Source organism: Drosophila eugracilis, unplaced genomic scaffold (genome assembly GCF_018153835.1).
Source record: "Drosophila eugracilis isolate 14026-0451.02 unplaced genomic scaffold, ASM1815383v1 contig_616, whole genome shotgun sequence".
Lineage (NCBI taxonomy): Eukaryota > Metazoa > Arthropoda > Insecta > Diptera > Drosophilidae > Drosophila > Drosophila eugracilis.
Genome location: NW_024573499.1, coordinates 546,041 through 570,348, shown reverse-complemented (window position 1 = coordinate 570,348; position 24,308 = coordinate 546,041). Strand labels below are relative to the sequence as shown.

Genomic DNA, 24,308 nt, shown 5'->3' with positions numbered 1-24,308 from the left:
ATTTGGCGCAGTCGGCAGACATGGCAAATGTTCTTCCCATGGCGACCGGCCAACAGAGGCGTACATCTCTAGGGGGCGTGGCCATACAGATATTATAATATTACATGTATCACGTACATAATAGCTGTAGTATAGTTAAAAACAAAAGATTTGGATAAGAAACGAAAGATTTATTGGAAAATCAAAAAAGGCTTCTAGTAATTAATATTTCACCCGCTTCTTGTACAGAACTTAGACAGATCAAAGCATCCTGTTAACTTTAATAATTGTGATTCCGTAATTCCTGTGGTTCTGGACAAAGCTCTGGCTCCAATCGCCCTCCAAGCATCCGCCATCGCAGTTGCAGCCGAAGATGTTGCAAGATCGCTTGGCCCACAGTACATGCCCACCTGGTAAAATCCATCAGCGCAGATCAGGATTGTGCACATGTCGGGATCATTTCCGTATCCTCCGACATCCTTGCATGCTCCGTGTTCCATCCTGTAGGTTATTTCCTCCTTAGTGTGACAGCATACGGCGTCGGACTTGTTGACCAAAGCCAGGAAGCACATCCCGATGAGAAGGACAGTAACTAATGATGATTCCATGACTTGAATTTTTAAGAGAACTAAAGATTTTTCCCTAGAGAAATCGCACTTTTATAACATTTGAGATGGGAACTTATTGCCAAGAATCTATTCGGAATATTGATAACAGGTCAGTTCCGAGGAATTGTACTTAATTGTAAATTGTAATTTGCCAAGTTTTCAAATATCAAAAGAATCGGAATATTGATAACAGGTCAGTTCCGAGGAATTGTACTTAATTCGAAAATGTCAAATATGCAGAAATGATTAAAATTGAGATAGGCTGTAATTCCAGCTTGAGTATAGTTTTATATAACACATATGTGAATTTATTAATTTTTCCTTATTTATTAAATGTTAAAAGCTCTTGATATATAAGTTATTTTTACGATTAACGGAAATTCACTTTGAATTCAAACGATTAAGCGTTGCCAGACTGTCTCAAACTAGTAAGAAACTACTGGCAAATATAAAGTTTCAAATTCCGTAAGAGGAAAGATGCTGGTTTTGATATATTAAGAAATTTGATTCATTTTTAAATTGATTTTCTTTCCGCACAATTCTAGCTTTAGTTCAAGCAAACCAACTTTAATGGGACAGAAAATATTTATTCAAAAATAAAAAAATAAGTATATTTTACTCATTTATTACTCATTTTGATCTTAGATAGATCAAAGGAATCTTTTTACATTTATGAGTTCGATTCCGTAGTAACTATGTTTGTAGGCAAAGCTCTGGCTCCAATCGCCCTCCAAGCATCCGCCATCGCAGTTGCAACCGAAGATGTTGCAAGATGATTGCCCACAGTACATGCCCACCTGGGCAAATCCATCGGCGCAGATTACGATTCTGCACCTGTGCGGATTTTCTCCATATCCTCCGACATCCTTGCACCCTCCCTTGTTCATCTTAAAGATCAATTCCTCCTTAGCGCGGCAGCATACGGCGTCGGACTTGTTGACCAAAGCCAGGAAGCAGAACCCGATGAGGAGGATAGTGATTGCTCGTGATTCCATTTTTGGTTGCTTTCAGAAAACTGATAACTTCATCCCGGAAAATCGCGATTTTATATGATTTCAATTTAAAAATTATTTGGAATATTGATAACAGCACAGTTCCAAGGTATTTCACTTTAATAGGAAATATAGAGACTGCAAAGCGGATTCAGCTGTTGATTAAAGCTGTTCTAGTTCAAGAAAACACAACTTTTTTAAGAATCAAAACATTTATTGGAAAATCGAAACGATAACTAATGGTTATTTAACCATTTCTCATATATGTAGGTAGATCTGACAGATCAAAAATATCTGGTAACATCTAGGATTTCGATTTCGTAATCACTGTGTTTCTCGAGAAAGCTTTTGCTCCAATCGCCTTCTAAACATCCGCCATCGCAGTTGCAGCCAAAAATGTTGCAAGAAGATTGGCCACAATATGTGCCCACCTTGGCAAATCCATCGGCGCAGATCATGATTGTGCACTCGTTGCGACTTTTCCCATTTCCTCCGACATCCCTGCATTCTCCCTGTTCCATCCTATAAGTTATTTCCTCCTTGGTAAAGCAACATTCAGCCCTTGACGTGTTGACCAAGGCCAGAAGGAAGATCCCGATGAGGAGGAGAGTAACTGCTGGTGATTCCATGGTTGGTTGCTTTCAAAAAACTGATAATTTCATCTCAGGAAATAGCGATTTTATATGATTTCAATTGGGAAATTGTTTGCAGAGGTTGCAAAAAATGAAAAAAGTTATTTGGAATATTGATAGCAGCACATTTCCTAGGTATTTTACTTTAATTGGAAATATAGCGGCTGCAAAGCTGATTCAAATTTTGATTAAAACTGAGATAAGGTAAATCAAACTTAAAGATGCGGTTCTTTCTCTAGCTCAAGGGATATATAATTAATTAATACATTTCTTTATCTTTCTTTATTTAGGAGGTACTCATAGAATGCTAGTTTTTATATATAATTTTTTATTTATATTTTGAAATATTAACCCTTTTAGAAAATGTGAAATGAAACTGCTCTTAAGCAGTATTATTTCCCAAATGCTTATTAGAAATCGAATTTTTAGACTTTTGCAGTCAGTAAACGGCTCTTCCCGTGGCTGCAGGCCAACAGAAGCGCACATCTCTAGTGGGCGTTGTCCATACAGATATTATCCTAGTCCTAACTCCGATTCAAAAGAACTCAACTTTGATAAGGTGGAAAATATTTATTCGAAAAACCAAAAATATGTATACTTCACCAATTTTGCATAGATTAATAATATCTTTTAACATCAAGAAGTTCAATTCCGTAATAACTGTTTTTAAGAACAAAGCTCTGACTCCAGTTGCCCTCTAAACATCCTCCATCGCAGCTACAACCCCAGTGACTGCTAAATGATCGGCAGCAGCACCTCCCCACCAGGGACTTCCCATCGGCGCAGATTATAGTTGAACAACTTTGGGGATTTTCTCCATATCCTCCCACATCCTTACACTCTCCCCTGCTCATCTTAAAGGTCACATGTTCCATTGTGGAGCAGATTTGAGCGTTCGACTTGCTGACCAAGGCCAGAAAGCAGATCCCGATGAGGAGAAGAGTAACTGCTGGTGATTCCATGGTTAGGTGGTTTCAGAAAACTGATAATTTCATCTCAGGAAATAGGGATTTTATATGATTTCAATTGGGAAATTGTTTGCAGGGGTTGCAAAAAATGAAAAAGTTATTTGGAATATTGATAACAGCACATTTCCTAGGTATTTTACTTTAATAGGAAATATAGAGACTGCAAAGCTTATGCAGCTTTTGATTAGAACTGAGATAAGGAAAATTAGAATTAAAGATTATTATAATTTAAACCCTAGCTCCAGTTCAAGATACCACAACTTTGAGAAGGTGGAAAATATTTGTTAAAAAATCAAAAATATGTTTATTTCTCCAAATTTGCACATAGATCTCACATCAAAGATATCTTTTAACATTAATTATTTCAATTCCGTAATAACTGTGTTTATAGACAAAGCTCTGGCTCCAGTTGCCCTCCAAGCATCCTCCATCGCAGCTGCAGCCGAAGAGGTTGCACGATGATCGGCCACAAAACATGCCCACCTGGGCCATCCCATCGGCGCAGATCAGGACTGTACACCTTTGGGGATTGTTTCCATATCCTCCGACATCCTTACACTCTCCCTTGCTCATCTTATAGGTCAGCTCTTCCTTGGTGACACAACATACAGCGTTGGACTTGTTTACCAGGGCCAGGAAGCAGATCCCGATGAGCAGGAGAGTAACTGCTGATGATTTCATCGTTAGGTGGTTTCAGAAATCTGATAATTTCATCTCGGGAAATGGCGATTTTATATGATTTAAATGGGAACTTTTTGCTAAGGTTGTAAAAATTAGAAAAAGTTTTCGGAATATTGATAACAACGAAGTTTCGAGGAATTGCTCTTAAATATAAAATATAGCAGAGGGGAAACTTATGTAGCATTGATTTAAACTGAGATAAGCGAAAATGAAGCTTAAATCAGCATTTCTTTTCTCGATTTCAAGGAAGACTGTTAATTTAACGTATTATTAATTTTAACGGAATTAAAATTTGAATTCAAACGATTTGGCGTTGCCAGATGCGCTTAGCTAGTGGCTAAAGCTACACCCCGCCTTCAGGGTAATGCCACTGCGCTCCCCAATCAGAATGCCAGTTCTGATCAGAAACCATTGCCATAACAACAGTTTTATTTCAGTCGTTAAGTTACCTCTCAACCGTTCGGTTGTTGTTGCTCTCTCTCTACGCGCTGCAGCTGCGCCTCTCTCTCTCACGGCGATATCGATAAACGTAGGTGTGACTGCAGTGCGCCTGTGTGCGGGCGTGTGTCAGCAGTGAAGTTTTGTTATTAATACCTAAATCCTGTAAGAAATGTGATACCAAAAACCGTCTAATAAACATTTAACAACTATTGCTAACTGGATGTGAGCTGTCTAACTGAAAATCTAGAATAACTAGAGAAACAATACAGTTTGTTTATATTTGGTACAGTGCGCGTTGCAACCCATTTTGTGCATGTGTTTGTGTGTTTTGAAGACAGACGCCCAACGAGTTGTTGTTGTAAAATCGATAGCTTTTGGAGTTTTGTTATTATCATTTCAAAACCCTTTTAATATAAACAATATTCTGTAACGCTTTAACTTAGGTATTTATCTTTTCTTAATTTTGTGCAAAGACAAAAGTGTTGCAATTAGCAGATTTTTAACACGATCTAGCTGAGATTTTAAGTAATTAGGAGTGGTCATGTATTATGGTATTATGTATTATAATTTACTAAAATCTATAATTTACATTTACATTGTACAATACTCGTTATTGCACATTCATTTTAAAGTCTGTAATTCTCTATATATTTACATTTTATTTATATATTTAAAAATCATAGTAATAGAAGTTTTAAAAGAAAAAGTGGTCTTCCCCCTTTAAGAAAATTTAAAATGAAATTCGACCTGCTCTTAAGCAATTGCACACGAATTGTCTGTAATTACAATTATGTGGAATTAGAGAGCTCGAAAAGTGGGCAATTAATTAGGTTTAACCCAATTGACTGACTACCCCACAAATTACTTAATAAGACTGAAGATATTTGAATATTATTTCAAAATTAAATAAAGCTTGGACATTTTAGGAGTAGCTTTATAATAACATTTAAGAAACTGGTTGCTGGATGGCGTAATCTTTATATTATACTTATTTACTATATTCAGGAACTTCACGATCGATCGGTCCACCAGTCTTCAATATGTCGTACTACGCAGAGCGAGCTTTGTCCTATCTGTACCCTCTGGCCATCGTGTCCTCGGTGATCTGCTGCATCTCGTCGGCAGTGGCCTGGGTGCACTGGCAGTACGTGCTGAACGCCTGTCCGGACACCAACTGCGGATGTGTACTGCACAGCAGGAGCACGTACAACAGCTTCGAGGGCGGGAACATCGCCTACTGCCACTATGCCACCTACGGACTCGTGCTGCCCCTCCTGTTCGCCGTGGTGCTGGCCCTCTATCACGGGTATCGGATGTGCATCGGGCGTGGCAAGCCCAAGGCGGGCACGGCCACCATCCGGCAGCGGTAAGCATTCTAATTCCGATCTGGTGTCTGGGGGTCAAGTGGGTTAATCGGCATGCTCGCCAACATGGGGCGTCTATGCTAATGATGACCACTCTGCGGATGAGTAACGCAGTTATATGCAATATGCCCCAATAAAACAATTAAAAAATGGCAAAGTTTCTCAAAGAATATGATTCTTTAATGAATACTTAATGTAGATTGGGAAACCATAACTACTTCCATTAATACTACTCCTTTCTTCCCAATAGCTCTGGTGACATGATTGTAGTGACCACCGAGTCCGAACTAACTCCAGACGGCCTCTCGCCCTACTATTGTGAGTATCTTGAAATAAACCTTAATATATGATAGTAATGATAATATGTTTTTCAGGGCTTCCTGCCACCGTGATCTCGGTGATAATGGCCATCTACCAACTGATCTACTCTGCCATCTTCACGGACGGATTCGAGGTGACCTGCAAGCAGTACAGGGAATCTCTTCTGAAGGAAATCCAGGGAGTGGGCAACATAGTGCCCGTGATCAAGTCACGCCTCTCGTGTGCTGCTATCTTCGATTTCATGGACTATCTGGTGGAGAGCGTGTCCTATGAACGGAGGCGCTATGGCCGTATCAACACAGCTGCAAGTCTATATTTCACTCTGGTCTTCGCTTGGATAGCTTTCGTGGCCTGGGTGATCATCAGCGTGATCAATATCGTCCATCTGCGACGCACAAAGGACGCCAGAGTCTAAGGATGCCATGCACTACAGGAGCAACAGGAGCTGGAAAATCCTGCCTCCCATCGTATTGGAAAGGAACCCAAATTCCGCTCGCACATTCGCCTTATATTTAACCGTAGCCTTACGAAGAGCCACTTATTTATTGATAGAAACATATCGATTACGTCCACGGTTCAAACCGCCATTCAAAAACATTGTACAAATAAATGTATGAACAACGAACGATTGATTAAATCGAGATATCATTTCAAATTCTGGTTTTGTGTTTAATTTTGAAATGGGTTTATAATCTCAAGATGATTATTAACATTTAAAACTCGAATTAAGGCAATTTCCTCAATAAGGTACAATTTTAAGTTAAATCTGATTGGTATTTGTACCCAGTTAGAATCAGAAAGTACAAAATCTGGTATATTTTGCATGGCGTTTCTGAGGTATTCCTTTATAGCAACGGTCACACTATTTATATGCTGACGTGCCGCAAACCGAATTGTTTACGTGAAAATTGATAATTTGAAAGGATAAATTATCTCAAAATGCTGGATATTCAGACACATATGGTGAGTGGTGATATTCAATATATTAAATCAATATAATAAACATTCTTATCTCAGGACTTTGCTGGTCAGGGAAAGGCGGAGCGTTGGTCCCGCTTTATCATCACATTCTTCGGAGTCGTTGGACTGATTTACGGAGCATTTGTGCAGCAATTTTCGCAAACGGTTTACATTCTGGGAGCCGGATTTGTGCTCTCCTCCTTGGTGAGATCTTGTATAATTTTAGTTTTTAATTTGTAAAACCGCATAATGACCTCTTCCCAGATTACCATTCCACCCTGGCCCTTGTACCGTCGCAACGCCCTGAAATGGCAAAAGCCCATCGATACGGATGCTAAGTCCTCCAGTTCCGAGTCCGGTGACGAGGGCAAGAAGAAGAAGAAGTAGTCTTAGCCAACAATAACGTGTATTTCTCACTATCCAATATAAATACTTAGAAAAACTAAATGGGTCGCCGGTAGGATATCAGATCATTATGATCGTAGTACTTGTGGATGAGATCGTACATATTGGCAAAGAAGAACAACAGATTGTCATATTGTCCGTTGTAGGGAGATTCCCTGCCCACATCCTCGATGGGAGCTACTGATTTCAAAGGCTCCGCCAGTTGATGAAAGCCTTCTGTGATCTCGAGATTATCCAGTCCTCTGTACTCCCTATTAAGGCCCCAGGCATTGATATGGACTTCCAGGAGGAACTGATGAATGGCCTCTATAGTAGCAAGGTACCAACGTGGACTTCCCCTCTGATGTCGCCAGAATTGGGATAATCTATTTTGTAGAACTACAGTTCGTAGGCTGCGAATCCTCTCATCCGCATAGATCCCACGACTTTGGTTCCATGTGCTGTCTATGAAGACAGCCCGACGGATGGGCAGGTTATCTAGGGTCCAGGTTTTCTTTTCGGATGGTTCCTGATCCTTTGAATGGGGATCCTGGATCTCCACTTCATCCATTCTTCTGCGTAGCATGGTGCCCATATGGTGACCCTTTGGCAGGCCATAGTTATCTCCTATCTGCAGTTGGACATTTCTCTCGAAAAGCTGGGGAACTGTCAAGGAAGTGGCACTGGGAAATATAAGAACCACTCCTGGTTCTTCCCGGTAATCTGGGATCTCCGGAAATGTATAGATCCGCACGTGTTCCGGCGCCAAAACCGCTGCATGTACCGCCGAACTTTTGCCATCAATTTCCTTCTTGTGCTTAATGATATCTATCTTCAGTGGCAGCTCAAGACGCGGCAGCACGTCCTGATCCTCCAGCTCCCCCACCGGTATGTAGCAGCTGTAGCAGAAGAATTTCCGGGACCGATTGCAGGACTTGCAATTGTGGCGTCCCTCGATGGTATCCAATATCGAATGGTCTGAAATCCGCATATTTACAAAGGGGTACTTGCGGGTTCGCTGCTCCACCTCCAAAGGATGCGTCATTTTTGCGAAAATCCCAACTAAATATCCAAAATAAAGATAACAAATTTCTAATAGAAATAAGCAAACAATTTATCGATAACAAACAGCTGATATGGCCAGGGCTGGCAATTACAAGCAAAACATATGAAGCGGAATATCCCAAACGAGATGTAAAATCCATGTAGATAATCCAAATTTGTATAATACTTTTTTTCATTTTCATAATAAAAATAGTTAAAATAAATAGTTATCTTAATGTAATTTTCAGTTATAAAGCACAAAACAACCCCCAAAAAGATTTAAAATTATGAAAGGGGAAGTACCCAGCCCTAAATTAGCTTAAGTTCAAACGGTCACACTCATATAAACAAAACAAAAACCGGCAAAATTGTGCAGAAATTTGCGAAAGTAAAACTTAAGTTTTTCGATGGAAGAAATGTGAAAAACAATGCGCGGCGTTCGGAAGTGTGTTCACTGTGGTGCCATCAATGGAAATCGGGCGCAGATGTGCCGGAATTCCGAGTGCCCGCAGCGCAGGAATGTGCTGGATGCCGTGCAGTTGGTTTCCCTGCGGCCAGGCTCTACTGTTTACTCCTTGAGGACTAAGGAAAAGGAGCAACAGCCGCGAAATTTTGTGGTCATACAGGATGTAACTCTGTCCCTGCAACCGGATGCTGCGGTGGTGTCCAGTAAGGCCCAGTGCTACGTGGAGTCTTGCAAGAAAAGTGGAGAGGAATCCGTAGATTGCGTCCATGTTAAGGCTTGTAGGGAATCCGGGGCGGAACTGCCGAAGGCCCAAGTTTATCGAGTGTCCCGCGAGGTCCTGTGGAACTTGAATATAAACCAGGAGCAAAAGCAGCATCTCTGGCATCTGTACAAGTTTGCAGAGGAAGAGGAGCATCTTCCAGGAGTTCAGAGACTGAATCACTCCACATTTGCTGTGAAATGCGAACGCTCCGAATCCTTTCCAGCTGCCAGGCTACATGTCACCGTTTTGGCCAACGGCTTGAACAAAAAGAAGGGAATCTACGCCTGTGCCTGCCGGAAACTAAAGATCATAGTGGAGCCAGATAACTCCCTGGTGATGCAGGACGAGATCTGCGACCATCTGCTGCTGGTTCTGGCGGGAATACTCAGTTCCCCGCAGGGAAAACGGGTTTACGGTCACTTTACCAGTGGCTTGCAGAGCTTTTGGATGCCCTCTCAGCTGGAAACTCCATTGGGAGAAGTCGCCACCGAAGATTTGAGGCTAAGTTTGAGCATGGTGGATGACTTTGATCCACAGGTGGACATTCTTGTCTTCGGGGATCAGCTAGATGTGAGTTTAATCATCCAATTGTAGACGTTATGGATTAACTTTTTGATATATTCTAGCTTCCCTTACCCGATCTGACTGACGGTGTCTTTAACCTGGACAACATGCAGGCAGCAACTTCTAGTCACAACACCTCAAATACCAACGATGCCTTGATCCACTATGCCAATGACTCGCAGCTCTTGTCCAATTGCGATGTCTACGCCGAGCCCATAGAGTTAACCGATTGCAACATTGAGCTAATGGATCAGTTTCAGCCCACTGATCAGCTGGATATATGCAGTGAGGATATAGAACTGCCGCTGATCACTGAACCCTATAACATACTAGCTGCTCCGCCTATTTTTACCGAGACCACGCCTTCTGTGGTCACCGAACAACTGCCCATTGAATTGGCCACCATATCAGTGGTTAAAAAGACTCCGGTTAAGTTTTCAGAAATTGTGACTGAAGTGAAGTCCGTAAGGCAGCCACCACTGCCAGCTAGAAGGGATTTGATAGTGAATAATGCAGCCACGGCAGCTTCAGTATGTCTAGATCCTTCGGTTCAACCGGCATTGTCCTACCTAGCATGGCTGGATCATGTGATAGAGCTCCTAAACGACGCCTTTGAGCCATTAGAAACTCCTGGTGCTGGGCTTACAAAGCGCTTAGTTCAACACAACTTCCATGTGCACAAGGTAATTAGTTAGGGTTTAGCATCTCTTAATATCTTATTAACTCTTTATCATGCCTTGTAGGACACCTTCTCGCACTTCTGCAAAAGCTTCAGCACTGGCATCAAACGACGACCCTTAGATAAGTTGACTGTGATAGAATCGGGCAAATACAAAGGCCTCAAAAAGTACACTTGGCATTTCGCTAGTTTACACACCGTGAAGCGCATCTTCAGTACCCCAAATATTGGGCTACAGTTGGAATGCTCCTTCCAGCGGCATGCAGAAGGCCATTTTGTACCTTATGTTCGTCCACCTGTGGAGCCACATGTCCCGGGACAGCCCAAAAAGCGAGTAGTCTACCCCAGACTCCGGCTTTATATGACAAAGATTGTTTTCGAAACGGCTCCGAAGGTGGGATTAGACTAGAGCTGAAATATTTATATATAATAACTCAATCCCTTGTAGGATCATTCTGGCAATGGAGTCCTCTTGACCTGGACCCCGGATGTTTTGCCCCGCAGCCACTTCGGGCTGATGCACGTGGAGTTCACCTTAGAAACTCAATCGCCCAGCTAAGGTAAGTTTGCAATTTGATGTTCTTTATTTTGACGCTTTCAATTTTGTCTGTTCCATTTATCATTAGTCCATTTCAACTTTTCATTGGCTTACGAGTAGCTTAGGTGTACATACATATACATACATAAATTTATCTTTATCTTTATCTTTATCTGTATATATCATTAATTTTGTTTATCGCGAGACGTTTACCGATTCTGATATCGGATCCTCCTGCTTCTTCAATGGCCTCTACAAGCTGCGGGAAAGTCCCTACATTCTGGGTCCTTAGGGGCGGGGGCAATTTCTTTCTTTTCTTTCTTTAAAATCTATGGTCTGCCTCTGGGTTAGGGGTGTTTATCTTCATCTATTTGCTTAGCTCTAAAATCGTGGGCATGCTTACTTAAGTTCTGGCTACGTTCAGCTCGTTCTTACGAATCTTTCTTTAATATTTCTGTTCTTTCTATCTTTTTTTTTGTATTTTCTGTGGTTTCTTTTTAAATTGTTTTTTACGCTTAACTTTGACATTCATCACATTTATAAATTGCATAACACCGTCAATTAGATAATCTGCTGTATCTGCTGCTTTGTATCTCTTTCCATTTACTTTAGTTAATGTGTGAAGGTAGTTTAGTCGCGGAAAGGTTTCCGTTTGCTCGAAAAGTGGGTGCAGTTTTTAATTGGGGGATTTTCTGTAGAACTCTGTGTACTTATTGCTGTTGATTAAGCTTTTCCTTTTTTCGTTTTTGGCTGCGACGTAGGTCACGCACACACACACACATACAACATTATGTACATAATGTATAGAAATATCCACCTATAGTTTCATCGTACATACTACTATTTATGTGTTTAACAGTTAAAATGCATTAGTTTTGTTTTCCTCTCAATATTGTATCGAAATAATATGATTCTTGTTGTTATATTACAGATGAAGCATTTGTTACCACTGCCGGTGTCAGTATGAGAAATTTACAAGCCTTTCTAGCGTACTATATAAGTAGTCTTAGTCTACGTCGGGTTAGTGCCTAAGAAACATAATCTCACAAAAATTGGTCATTAGTTGGTTAATATGTAGAGCCGCCTATTTGGTATCAGCTAACAAATGATTGGATTGGATTGAAATGCTCTCGCTTTGATACGATCAAGATTGAAGGGTGCTCCCACCAGAAGCCTACTATCTACCGTCTACTATATCATCCTCAAGTAGTCTGACTACATTCGATTGTGGGTGGACACGGGATAAATCTAAGAGGAAACTGAAGGACCTTTGACATTCGTTCATTTACATAATCAGTATACATGCTTATTTAAGTTAAAGTGTACAAAAAACCAGTCTTTAAAACATGTTTGTTTATCGTTTCTTCCTCTTCTGCCTCTTTCTCTTCACATTTTACATATAAAATGTAAAAATATTCACTAAATTACTTGCTTTCTACTTGCCTTGTGTGTGTTTGTTCTTGTAAGAGATATATCTGACTAAATGTGGACAATTCCGTATATCCATCCTTAGCTAACTTACACACAGGCCCTGGCTATGGCAATTCAGAGTGCTAACTTTACTTTTATATTTATTTTTATCCACATTCGAGGCTAATTTTAAGAACTGTACAGATTAATATTACGCTGTTTTTCGGGTTATATCAAATGTGGTAACGCCCTGTGCATCGATAAGAGAAAAACGAAACTTAAACTTGAGTTTTCATTGGGGTTTTCATTTTCATTTTATCTTTATCTTTATCTTTATCTTTATCTCACTTTCCACATGAATTGTATATTTTAATAATACTTTGCTTGCGATTATTTGTAGATTTACACTTAGTTGTCGCCTTTGCTTAATGTTTAGTTTTTACAATATTCTTAGCTTGTTCAGAATGATGAGTCTTAGGTTATGCCTAAGCTTATTTTTACAGTATTTTAGCCTGGTTTTTCCGGCCTAAGCTTCTATTTACAATTGTTTTTCGGGATGCTCTCGTGCTTTGTGCGGAAAACTGTGTGATCTATTTAGTTTTAGTTTGGGATTTACAGTGATGTGTGGTGAGTGGGAGTGGCGGTGATGCAAGGTGCTCCGTGTAAAGTGCTCGGTAACTCGGAATATTTGCCAATAACTCTTCTCTTTGCCTACTAAATTCGCAATTAATTTGTAGCTAAGTTGTGTTTTTATTATTTTTGGTGTTTTTTTTTGTTTTTAACTGGAACAAAGTGATAAGAAGGCAAAAAACAATAACAGATACTAGGACGGACACTGAATCGATTCGAAATGCAAGAAGTGCTCAATCAACTAGGTTAGGTTACTTCGGTTTTTGTAACTAATAATCATTACTTTAATAGGAGTTTAATAGGAGCTTAAAAAATCATGGCACAAGTGTGTGCAGAATGAACCTGCATTAACGTTAGCTATATGTTATAAATGATTAGACAAATACGTTTCTCTTTAACTCTACTTGTTGTTCAATTTGTGCATTTTTCTACTTTTCAACTTTTTCACTTTCAAGATTTGATCTCTCAAATTTTATACTTGTTCTGTTTTTGACTTTTCTTTCGTTTTCCTTGTGACTAACTGTAGGTAAAGTATAGTTTATAAAAAAACTTAGATGGTATTATTAAGGGGGATTAACTGAGGGGAATAAATAAAAGTAAAACATGAGCTTACACGGCGAATGAATAATTTATGGTCAAGGCGCTAGACGCCCTGTTCTCACGTAAAGGACTTAAAGGACTTAACGGACTTAAATGTTAATAAATACATCGCTATGTATATACGTAAGAGTACGGTTTAAAGTTAAATATTTATATTTAAACATTTATAAAATGATTTAATTTCCCTTTCTCTGTACTCTGTAAATTTATCTTTAGTTTAGCCTACAATATCTAAGTTTTGAGCATCTGTCGCTGCTGTATTTGTGACGGCGGTGTTGTTGTTGTTATTGTTGTTGTTGTTGATGATGGTCGTCGGTGAAGTGGTTGGTGAATTGTCCGCGTTGTTCATCAGAAGATCACCAACGTTGTTCAGGTTGTGAAGTTGATGCGTGTTGTATTGTTGTTGCAGTTGGGTTTGTTGTTGCATCAGGGCCAGCATTTGTTGTTGTTGGTGTTGGTCCATCAGGTCAGCAGCGTTATTAGTAACAGTATGGAAATTGGCATTAGTAAGGGTTAAACTGTTAGAGCTTGCGAGTGGTATAATAGGTAGGACTGTTGGTGTGGTTGGAGTTGTCGGTGTTGCAGTTGCAGTTGCAGTTGCACTAGCGGAAGCTGGTGTTGCCGGTGTTGTCGTTGTTGTTGTTGTTGTTGTTGGTGATGTTGCATTGGCGACTGTGGGTGAGATCTGATGGGACAGGTCTAATGGCGATGACATTTGGATGGTTTGTTGTGGGGATGTAGGTCGTGGTAGTGGCGGTGTTGTGGATGAGTTGGACTGGAGTGGAGCGACTGTGGGCGGTAACAATGACAGAATGGGCAAGAGGCTTGGATTAGTATCGGTTGGTGGTGTGCTGACTGTATCATGTAGTGCAGTCTGTTGTTGTTGCTGCTGCTGCTGCTGCTGTTGCTGCTGCTGCTGCTGCTGTGTCTCTAGGTGTTGCTGCTGCAACTGCAGTATGACATGCTGTGGAACATTACCATTGCTGCATATTTTGCTATAGAGATCCGGCGTGGCCGTTGTCACATCCTCGAATTCAGTCCGAAGCGCCGTGCGCTTCAGCAGGTTCAAATTGCCAGGCAAAAATGAAAGTATGTTGTAGATGACGCGAATGTCCTCGCTGGATGTCCACACCCCGGGCCGCTTGTTGTGGTACAGCTTCGCGTACTGGTACACATTGGCCGTGCTGCAGTACTCCATCTCGATGGCCAGCGACGAGATTGCGCAGAAGGTGCACGCCTGGGCGCCACCATATCTAGGAGGGAAATTTACAATATTCTTATCAGAAAATATTCACAGTTCTGGGTAAATACTAGTAGAAAAGCTGAATGTTGATAGAGTTTATGACTTATTATCTATCTTGTAATCTAGCTTCATAGATACACAGAAAAACGCTCTGATAACTCACCTATCTACAATGACAATAGGTCCGTTGCGGTAGTCATTGCAACGCTCGTGGACGTCGACGATGAAGTCGTAGATGCTGTTGGGGTTGGACATCTCCGGCCAGCTGGGACAGTGAAGCATTTTGACCGTCAACTCGTAGTCATCCTGTATCGACTGGATGACAAAGTCCCGGCTGACGTAGTCGCTCTTGTTGGTCTTGTTGAGATACTTGACGCGATAGTGATCGCTCTCGATGGGCGTGGCCTCATCCGGCCAAAACTGGGCAAAGTTCTAAAGGGAAAAATCTTAATTAGTATTTACTTTCTAAGAGCAATCATTATATACTCACTATATCATCCAGAGATGATAGCAACACGACTGTCTGGGCATTGTGGTCCCAGACCATCTGCCAGAAGTCCTTTATCGTGTGCGCCATGGGATGTTGGGTGACTATGAAGTCCCTCAATCTCCTGAAGCCATGTAGCCAGGAGGCATTGATATAGTCGCTGCCATCCTCGCCCGGCTTGGGGTCAAGTGCACCCGACTGCCCTCGATGGGGAAGATGGCTCCGCGGTTCTTGATCGAGTTCACCTGCTTCATGGCGGAGGCAATGTGAATGTCCTTTGGCTGGAACTGGATGATGTTCTTGTACTGCTGCTCCAAGTAGGGAGTGCAGTTCTTCAGCTCCTCCACCTGCTCGGCCATCAGATTGGTCTCCCCAGAGGCTATGGCCTCCACCAGAGCGTCATGGAGGAATATGTACTGCTCCTCGGTTTGGACCAGGAAGTTCCTCTGGGCTCGAATGTGACGCAGGAATCCAAAGACGTTCACAATCGATTTCTGTTGGATTTGCTTAAGCATGGCATCCAGGACGATGTAGGTTCCTGTGCGTCCAACGCCAGCGCTATAAGAAGATCAGAAATGTTAGTTAATTCCTTTAAGTTAGTTAAATCGAGGTATTAACCCACCTGCAGTGCACGACTATAGGACCAGCCTCTGCGGGGTTGGCAGCGGAGGATTTCTTGACAAAGTTCAGCACGGGAAGAGGATGGTCGGGGGTTCCGTGATCGGGCCAGTTGGTATAGTGATATTGGTAGACAAGCTTCTCAGTATTGCACTGCTTCTTCTTCTTGAGCTGGGGGTTAAAACAAATAACAGTTAGTTAAAGAAACTAATGAGATAAACGAAGTTAATCCCACCTTCAAGTGTTTGATCTGCAGAGTGCGGACCGTGTAGGTGGACATCACTTCCTCCTCGATAAGCTTGACCTGGATCACTCCGTAGGTCTCAACTCCATCCTTCGGCCAATACATGTCGCACTTGCGTCTGCCGCGCTCCACAAGGTTGGTGATCATCACTATGATGGCCACTCGCTGCTCCCAGATCATCCGCCAGAAACAATCGAAGGTGTCGGGCAAGGGCCCCTGGGTTCCAATGAAGGCATGTCCCTTCTGGTAGCCATCGATGAAGTTGGCATTGATGTAGTCCAGGTTCTTCTTCTGGCCAGGTGTGGGATGCAAGTGCACCCGACTGTGATCATCTGCGTGTTAGAAATAAATTCTCAATTAGCGAGGGATCATTATTTCTCGAGTAGAAGCCATTAAATTTTAACTGCTGTTCAATAGGTGGTTGTCATAAAAACTGAAATGGCTTTTCCCTTTGATTTATGTAACTTTGACTCACAGGCTGTGATGTTGAGATAGCGATTCTTCCGTTTGTTCTCCGGATGCTGGGAGTGCTCACAGGGCAGATCATCGCTGATGCACTCGTTCTGGATGGCCTCGTATTCCCGACTGAATCCAATGTCCCCATCAGCATGCAGGGAGGCCACGTGCTTGGCAAACTCATTCACGGGCACAGCTGCTCGGATTTCATCGCCGATCTTCACGGGCACTTCCCAGTCCACTTGGGGGGCATTCGGATGGTGTGGCGGGTCATCCAGGTAGTAGTAGGCGGCATGGAAGCACTTTCTGCTGAAAAGAGGTTAAGGAAAGTTCGAGTGTTACAAAGGGTTGTTGATAGAAAATATTTATGGATATATACGTAAGAAATCTGAATGTTCGCTTGTAGAATAAAGAAAGATTATTCAAAATTGCATTTGTCAGAATGTTGAATGAGTTTGCTTTCTTGCCACTACTTAATATAAATTCCTTTAATTAAAAGACAACTTTCGTCTCTCCACTCAATGACAAAGTCTAAGAGTTCTCCATCCTTATTAACCTATATATCAAAATATATATTCAGCTAACTGAACTCTTGCTGTAGAAGGTGTCCAGTCCTCTTTAAGCCCAATCCTATTAGGTGTGGCAGCAGCAACTAGAGCAGAATTCCCACTGACCAGTCACAAAAGTATCCTTTTCCCGTTGCCTCTCAAATGACAGGCTACTTTGAAAGGAGTGCAAATTCTATTTAACGCAGGCAAAATAATTTTCTTTGCAAAAGTTGTGAACTGTGGAAATTATGAAACAGCTGCAATCAGTTAGAGCGAAATCAGCGAAAGGTGTCAGATGGGCGTGGCCGTGGCCAAGAGGAGAGGTCTTAACAAAATCAAAATGCATAAATAAGCAGGTGGCCGAAGAGCAGAGCAGGTGAAAATGCTGCCCTGGTGGATAGATAACAGAAAGTGGGTGGTTGGTCAGGTCAGTGCTAATGGCATTCAGTTCCACCCAGGCAGAAGGAAGTAATTTTGAATTTTGTGACAGTCTGTGGATTCCTTTGGCAGGAAGCTCATACAAGAAGTAGGAACTGTGCAAATATTTGCCCAAAGCTGCTTTAAATGAGTGACAATAACGAGAAAAGGTGGACATTATTGCCTGTTCAATTTCTATACACAAATTGAGGTTAAGTTCTTGTAATTGGCTTAAGCGATTACAAGGAGCCCAGTACCAGAACTTTGCACCAAGTTTCGCCTACAAGTGCACTCGACTAACCAGCAAAACTTGGCAACTTACCAGCAAAGTTTTCCACTCGCTGTTGCTGATTTTATTGCGGGATTTCGCTGCCTTGGGAGAAAGTGCACGACATAATGGAAATTGAGTGGTCCAGACTGTACTGCCAACTTTTCCTTCTGTTTCGCATTGTTGTGGCTCGTTGCACTTTCCCAAGAAGTATTGCGGAAATAATCTTGATCTGAGTCCTTGTATTGATGGACAATCGATTTCTCAATGTAAAGTACATAGCTGTGATAGGTTTTCTTTAAGGGAAACTATTCTTAAAGGTTTTTCTAGTTTGATTTAAACCTTTTCTTTTAGAGTTCTTGATTACAAAAAGTTTAAGCTGTACCCTGAGCACTTGACTGTACTTTTTTAAAAATATTTAAAAAAATCTCAAACAACTCTTAGACTTTTGATAAGAAGGTTTAAAAATATTTGCAGAAATTCCAAGCTTTAATAAATCCATTAAAAATCTAAGACTTCTTATCGAGAAGTGATTCCTCTCGCCCAGCCGGAACCCAATGGCTACTTTGAAAGCACTGATAAAAAGTTGATTTCCCAAAATTTGCTTTTTATTTTCTATTATAATATATAAACATATATATTGAAAGCGATACTGATCTGTCGCTGTAAGAAATTCGGCGGAATTCGTTTCTTGTTTACTCTACGAAGTTTGGCAGCATAAACAAAACTCTCTGGGGAATCGAGAAACGAGAATCGAGAACTTTGATAATTATTTCAATAATTCTTATCAACGGGAGATGGCGATTCGAGTTTGTTTACTTTTGCCGTCGTTGAAAAAAAGTAAATAAATACCTAAATTGGGGGAAAACCAACTAGAAAATAAGAAATTCCTTTCCTCTATGTATGCACATATATTTACATATGTTTTTCTTGATTTCAGTTGCTGTTGTTGTTTATCGACGGAGACTCTTGTTTTTCTTGCCCCTCTATTACGCACCAAAAAGCGTATTTATTTATTTATTTATATTTGTCAACTTCCGCTCGAAGTTGCCAGCCATTTGATATTGTCGCATGCAACCTGCCTTTTGGGTTGTTTCATATCTTTTTTTTCTGATTTTTGTTTGGCAAACACGTGACGTGTGCGGCGATCATTTTCCCGGGGGTGCAGCTGCGAAAAACTTACGTAAACCAATTTCCACGCTGCGATTTACGGCGCAACAGCCTTGGCGTTGACGCTGTTGCTGTTGCTGTTGCACTTGCAATTTCTGATGTTGCTGGTAGCATGGGGCTGCTGCAGCGCTTTTCCCTGCCACCTGACATAATGTGGCGCTTCGCTAGAATTGCATTGCTCGTTTCCCAATGTGTTTTCGCGACTTTTGCTCACATATTTACACAAATTACGTCATATTGGCAACAGCAATGTCGCCAGTTCACTTGCAAAAATAGTACGCAATAACTACGGACCCGCACTGTGGCATAAACGTATTCAATGGGGCAGCCGTTGTGACGTTTTCACAATGAAGAACGGAATATGTTAGCAGGTGCCTCTTGTCACTTATCGCCTTCTTTGCTCTCTCTCTCTCTCGAAGTTGCTTGGTGATAAGGTTTATTATTATTGTTTTTATTTTATTTGTCGATGGCTTGGCGGCGCAGAAAAATCTTGAAGTTAACGTGCTTATGACCGCGCGTGCTTTGGACAAATGAAAAGTCTTGTCAATTGGCGATCAGCGCGGTGCCAGAGCTTTCCCCAGTTCCCCGATCTTTAACCCGACTGAGAGATATAGGCAAAGAGCGAGCTTTGAGAGCTTTGCGTCAGCTGTTTGATAACAACACTGGCACGTTTTTACTAGCACTCGCTGAAATCCAGTTTGCCCTGCCTTCTTTGCTACAGTAATAATGGGTTAAGTATGAATGTGGTTTAAAAATGAAAACTTTTTAGCACAACCAAAAACCTATAAATCTGTTTTACAGATATGAGAATATATAGCTTTAAAGTTAAACCAAATTAATAGTTTATTTTATGAGTCACTTTTTATGGCATTCTTCCCATTAGGCACTTTCCACTGTGACATTTCCCATTGAGTTACTGTATAATCCTGGTACTTATCTTATCAACATATGACATTGATTTAACCTTTGCAGCTGCATATATTTTTTACAATTTTAATGCACTGTTTTCTCTCTCCAAGTTTGCTTAATTAAGTCTACTGTTGTTTGTTTGCTATTGTTGCTGCCTAGCCCCATGGCTCATCAATTAATCAATTAAAAAATATCTACTGCCTTATTGGGAATCGATGTTTGTTAATCGTTCGATTGGGCCAGACAACTTCCGCAATAAAACTTGCATTGGGAGAAATGTACCCTTGGAAAAGCGCTGATAACGTTGGTATTTGGTTCATTGATATCGTTGATAAAGTCAATATACAGGGGTAGGAAAATTGGTAACACTGAGGGGGGAACCTGCCCCTCAACATGGCTGTCATGAAATGGAACTTTTTTGGCAAAAGTTACCAATGCGTTGACCAAAAACAATTTCTTGTTGGACTCTTTGCCTTTCTATTTTTGGCATAGGGAAAAGTTCTATAGGAAAAACCAGACACGAGCACACACATTGGCTGGCAAATAAAGCCGTCGACACAAAAACAATGTTCCCAACTGCATCAGATATGAAAAAGTAACACACAAGTCGACATACGGTGAGGCCCAGATAGAGGGGAAAAGTGTTCTCCTTCTGCTTTTGCTTCTGCCTGCTGTCTTTTGCCTTTTCTATTTCGGTGTTGGAATGCAAATGGAAAATAATATTGAACTCAGTTTTGGGAAAGAGTGAAACTTAGATACCCTTTTAGTTAGAAATATTTGAATTCTTTCTTCTTTCGACCTTAATATTATATAAAAGGGTGTAGAAAATAAGTACCAAGTATGATACACCTTAGGTTGTGAACTCTAGATAATGATTTATTCTATCACAAGTAAGTTATTCGCTTAACTATTTCAGCCCTTTCTCTGCAAAAAAGTTAGTCAAGAGATGGTTATCGTTGCTGTTGCCAGCAAATTGTTGCCATAAGAAATTGCAAAAGTATTTCTGGTTGGCGCACAAGTTTCTAGTTGGTTTTCTAGTGTGTGGCTAGGACTTAGTTAACCTGCCGCAAGCCGCGGCAGCAGTTCAGCAGTTATTAAAATAACTTCCACGCCCCTTGACTTTTTGCCATTCAAGCTGCCACAGTGGCTGCCACTAAACGCTGATTAGTGCTCTGTAAATGCAAAAGTAAATGTAAATGTAAATGATTTCGCCAAGAGCCGCGAATTGAGTTCTGCCACAAGATTTTTCTCTCGCCTCACATAAAACGGAAAACCCTTTTTTCTTGTTTCCCTTGGTTTTTCTCGGTTACTTTTTTTTCTTCTTCATATTCTCCCTGACTTTTGTTCTGGCTACAGCCAACCCGCTCCCCACTTTATATTTGTTTGCATTGAAAAGGAAATTGTAGAAATTCGCCTTTGTTTGCTTAATAAAATATAATTTTTTCCGCTCTAAAACTTGGGTAACTTGAAAAATGGGATGGCAACACTCCAACCTCGGCTTTTCCATCTCCTCTCACGCTGTTATGCGTTCTGCTCAGAGCTCTGCTCGGGGTATTTGTAAAAAATAAATAAAATGGCATTAATTTGTTAGGGAACCCGAGAAGGGGTAAGGATGGGGGTAACTTTCATTTGGCATATTCGCGGCAGCATAAAAAATCGCTTCGACAGAAAATATGCAAAATTCTTTCCATTGAAGTTGGGTATAAAAACGCTTTTCATTTTCCCCAACACATTTTGTCGTCTCAAATGTTTGCCTCCGTTGCCTCCGGCAAATGCGAATTGGGATCGGGTTTGGGATACGGGGGGCAGGGGATTCAATTGGGGTCTGGGCAATGGGTTAACCACTTTTACATTTAATAAAGATTTTAAGTAACTTAAAATTGTTTTGCTTGTCTTTGTCTTTGGCTTCGCCTCGGACTCTCGTGCTTTCTTTTTTTGCGATTTGAATTTTAATTAACATTTCCAGGGAATATGAGGACGGCCCACCTCCCCTTTCAAGTTTGTGGTATCTGGTTTCTGCCGTTTTGAGGGCAAAAAAGCAGATAGATATGCTCGAGTTATTTCCTTAATTATGGATTGGTACGAAAGGACATTGCAAAAGGATTTCTGTACTGTTTTTTGTTAGCTCTGAAGTCATAGAGACCATAATTGGTTAAGTGCGCTCTCTAATGAAGTTAGCTACGCCTCACGGATAATTTACAGAACAAGGGGACAGCGTGGAAAATTATATTAATAACCCGAAACGATTTAAATTCATTCGGATAAATTCTGAGAATTTTATTTGTTTCGCTACTATTTTTGAAAACATATTTTCCTATTGCTGCAACGGGTCGACTTGGGTTATTTTTAAATTCCGTCGCAGGGAGTGGGTGGACAGCGCTTTGCACTCAACACTTTGACAACACTTTTCCTCAGTTTCCTCAGTTTTATTTATGGAACTGCACGCGACTGTCTCAAGAAAAGCAGCTGCTACCTCAGCACTTGTTTCTTCTTATATGTTTATTTTTGGATTTAATACTGAAATTACTACTAAATGGGGGCCAAAGAGCATAGAGCGCCACTTACCTCCACAGGAAGAAGGCCATGATGATCAGGATGATGCCGAAGCAGCTGAAGATAATGCCCACCAAAACTGCCAGGTTGTAATCATTATGCGATTGGCGCAGCAGCGGCTGCAGTTTCTCGCAATTCGGTTGCAGTTGAATCTGTTTGGAGAGAAAATCGATTTTAGAAAAGTTTAAGCTTTGCTTAAAATGATCAAAAATATTAAAACCAAAGTTGTATTTTTTAGTTATGTGTATTTTGTAATATATTTCTATTAAGTCAGAAACATAAACCCTTTATATAAAGGAAATTTTAGAAGCCCTAATCAATTTGGAAATAGTAATGCCTTTTAGCTATGGTTTGTAGAGGGAATCTTACATAAAATAAGGTATTCCTTCCTATGACTGATTTCGTAGTTGTATCCCCTTATTAAATTGTTTGGTTTATAAAAGATTTTAGTCAGTAAAAGAAGTTTATTATTTTATACAACATTTCCGATCCTATCCTTGTGGTGTTGGCCTTGGGAAGGGGAAAGTACTTATTGTTGGGATACTTGGCATTAGGGTGTGGCACTATGATAAACAGAACAGCCAGAGTAGAAAGTAAGAGCTTCATTTTGATGCGGTTGCTGGATGGATTTGTTTCGAACGAAAGGTCTATATATAGCAATCTAAGTATTGCATAAGTGAAACATTTGGATTAGCACTTGACAAGGTTGATTCTGCTTGTTATAACATTAAATACTTTCCGTTTCCGGTATATTAAGTTAGTTGATGAAATTCATTTAGAGTTTGTAGATTTTACATTCGATAAACAAAAATCTTTTAAATATTATTCAAAAAAGTGGTTTATGTTTTAAGACCTAAAGAGATGTTGCTTTCATCATATCAAAATATATATTTCGTTTTTGCTGTACTTTTGCCTCACTGTACTGACATGAAGTGTATGCGTTACAAATGTGTGTGTGCCTCTGTTATCATTATATTCGAGCTTTATTTTTGTTGATTTTTGCTCCCTTTGTTTGCTTTTCGCGCACTCTTTATTTGCGCTTGTTTATTTCCGCTTTTTGCATAAGATTTTTGCTGCCACCCGAAAAAAGAAAGGATTTAAATGAGCGCCGTTTTTGCAGGGATATGGGGACGTTTGTGTGCGCCGGGCGGAAAATGGCAGCGGGCCATGTAAATGCGGCCAAAAGGTGCAGGCCACTTGAAATTCAGGCAGTCCGACAAAAACAACAATAACAACATCAGCAGCAGCAGCAGCAGCAACAACAATGGCAATGAATTATGAATGAGTGAGAGAGGGAGGGAGAGCAAGAGAGAGGGAGAGAACAAGAGCAACAAAAAATATTGCTGCATACTTATGAGGGCGTGTCGCTGCGGCTGCCTTCCCCTTTCGGGCCCCATCCCCATGCCCAAAGACTTGAGGTCAACTAAATTGCTATATTTCTGCCACAACTTTGGATTATATTTTATGCATGCAACAAAGTTTGCGGTGTGTGAGTGAGTGTGTGTGTGTGTGTGTGTCTGCGTTTGTGTGGAAAATCATTAAGGATGTTGTTATGACAGGTTGAAGGAGTTGCTGTGCGGGTCCAAATGTCAATAAACGCAGATGCACAGGAAAAAACAATAACAGAAGTCTTCTTTATTTTTGGATCTTAAAGGGAGGTTGATTGAAATGTTTTCTTAGGATTGCCAGGACATTCAAGATTGGATTTAATGTCATTCGGTAGCTTGCAAATATTGATAGTGAATCTTTTATATGCTTTCCCATTATTTCTCTAAGTGCCTGGCAAAATTGAGTGGTTGATGAAGTTCATTGTTGTTGCGGGCTTATTAAATGCGCATAAGCCTCTCATTACGCATACGCCCCGGGGTCCAC

General features: G+C 40.8%; 7 protein-coding genes across 8 annotated transcripts in view; 3 read left to right on the top strand and 4 right to left on the bottom strand.

Annotated features, from left to right (window-relative positions):
• Positions 1–1,237: 1,237 nt before the first annotated feature.
• On the bottom strand, positions 1,238–1,582 carry LOC108115905 (protein Diedel-like). Its single transcript, XM_017227540.1, has one exon. It carries the CDS (start codon positions 1,580–1,582, stop codon positions 1,238–1,240), a length of 345 nt encoding a protein of 114 aa, XP_017083029.1.
• Positions 1,583–3,515: 1,933 nt separating this feature from the next.
• On the bottom strand, positions 3,516–3,860 carry LOC121530365 (protein Diedel-like). Its single transcript, XM_041819336.1, has one exon. The coding sequence runs from the start codon at positions 3,858–3,860 to the stop codon at positions 3,516–3,518; it is 345 nt and encodes a 114-aa protein (XP_041675270.1).
• Positions 3,861–4,288: 428 nt separating this feature from the next.
• LOC108116108 lies at positions 4,289–6,641 on the top strand. 2 transcript variants are annotated; one of them, XM_017227829.2, is made up of 4 exons: positions 4,289–4,389; positions 5,307–5,667; positions 5,916–5,983; positions 6,040–6,641. In XM_017227829.2, exons 2-4 carry the CDS (start codon positions 5,342–5,344, stop codon positions 6,399–6,401), a joined length of 756 nt encoding a protein of 251 aa, XP_017083318.1. In that variant the 5' UTR covers positions 4,289–4,389; positions 5,307–5,341; the 3' UTR covers positions 6,402–6,641. The 2 variants fall into 2 exon arrangements, with proteins under 2 accessions (XP_017083318.1, XP_017083319.1); XM_017227830.2 differs by having other exon boundaries at positions 4,301–4,463.
• A 195-nt stretch (positions 6,642–6,836) lies between these two features.
• Positions 6,837–7,393, top strand: LOC108115931 (signal peptidase complex subunit 1). The gene is made up of 3 exons (XM_017227567.2): positions 6,837–6,949; positions 7,004–7,150; positions 7,211–7,393. Exons 1-3 carry the CDS (start codon positions 6,926–6,928, stop codon positions 7,331–7,333), a joined length of 294 nt encoding a protein of 97 aa, XP_017083056.1. The 5' UTR covers positions 6,837–6,925; the 3' UTR covers positions 7,334–7,393.
• On the bottom strand, positions 7,336–8,454 carry LOC108115930 (tRNA-uridine aminocarboxypropyltransferase 1). Its single transcript, XM_017227566.2, has one exon. It carries the CDS (start codon positions 8,373–8,375, stop codon positions 7,389–7,391), a length of 987 nt encoding a protein of 328 aa, XP_017083055.1. The 5' UTR covers positions 8,376–8,454; the 3' UTR covers positions 7,336–7,388.
• A 272-nt stretch (positions 8,455–8,726) lies between these two features.
• Positions 8,727–12,576, top strand: LOC108115972. Its single transcript, XM_017227615.2, has 5 exons — positions 8,727–9,672; positions 9,729–10,349; positions 10,410–10,739; positions 10,794–10,905; positions 11,815–12,576. The coding sequence occupies exons 1-4, from the start codon at positions 8,803–8,805 to the stop codon at positions 10,902–10,904; spliced, it is 1,932 nt and encodes a 643-aa protein (XP_017083104.2). The 5' UTR covers positions 8,727–8,802; the 3' UTR covers position 10,905; positions 11,815–12,576.
• A 119-nt stretch (positions 12,577–12,695) lies between these two features.
• LOC108115970 (tyrosine-protein phosphatase 99A) overlaps positions 12,696–24,308 on the bottom strand; it is a 111,689-nt gene continuing 100,076 nt past the window's right edge. Inside the window, 9 exon segments of the mRNA XM_017227609.2 lie at positions 12,696–14,312; positions 14,502–14,776; positions 14,930–15,198; positions 15,257–15,438; positions 15,441–15,811; positions 15,876–16,042; positions 16,107–16,447; positions 16,591–16,880; positions 22,449–22,588. Of these exon segments, the coding sequence (XP_017083098.2) occupies positions 13,741–14,312; positions 14,502–14,776; positions 14,930–15,198; positions 15,257–15,438; positions 15,441–15,811; positions 15,876–16,042; positions 16,107–16,447; positions 16,591–16,880; positions 22,449–22,588 (2,607 nt within the window). The 3' untranslated portion in view covers positions 12,696–13,740.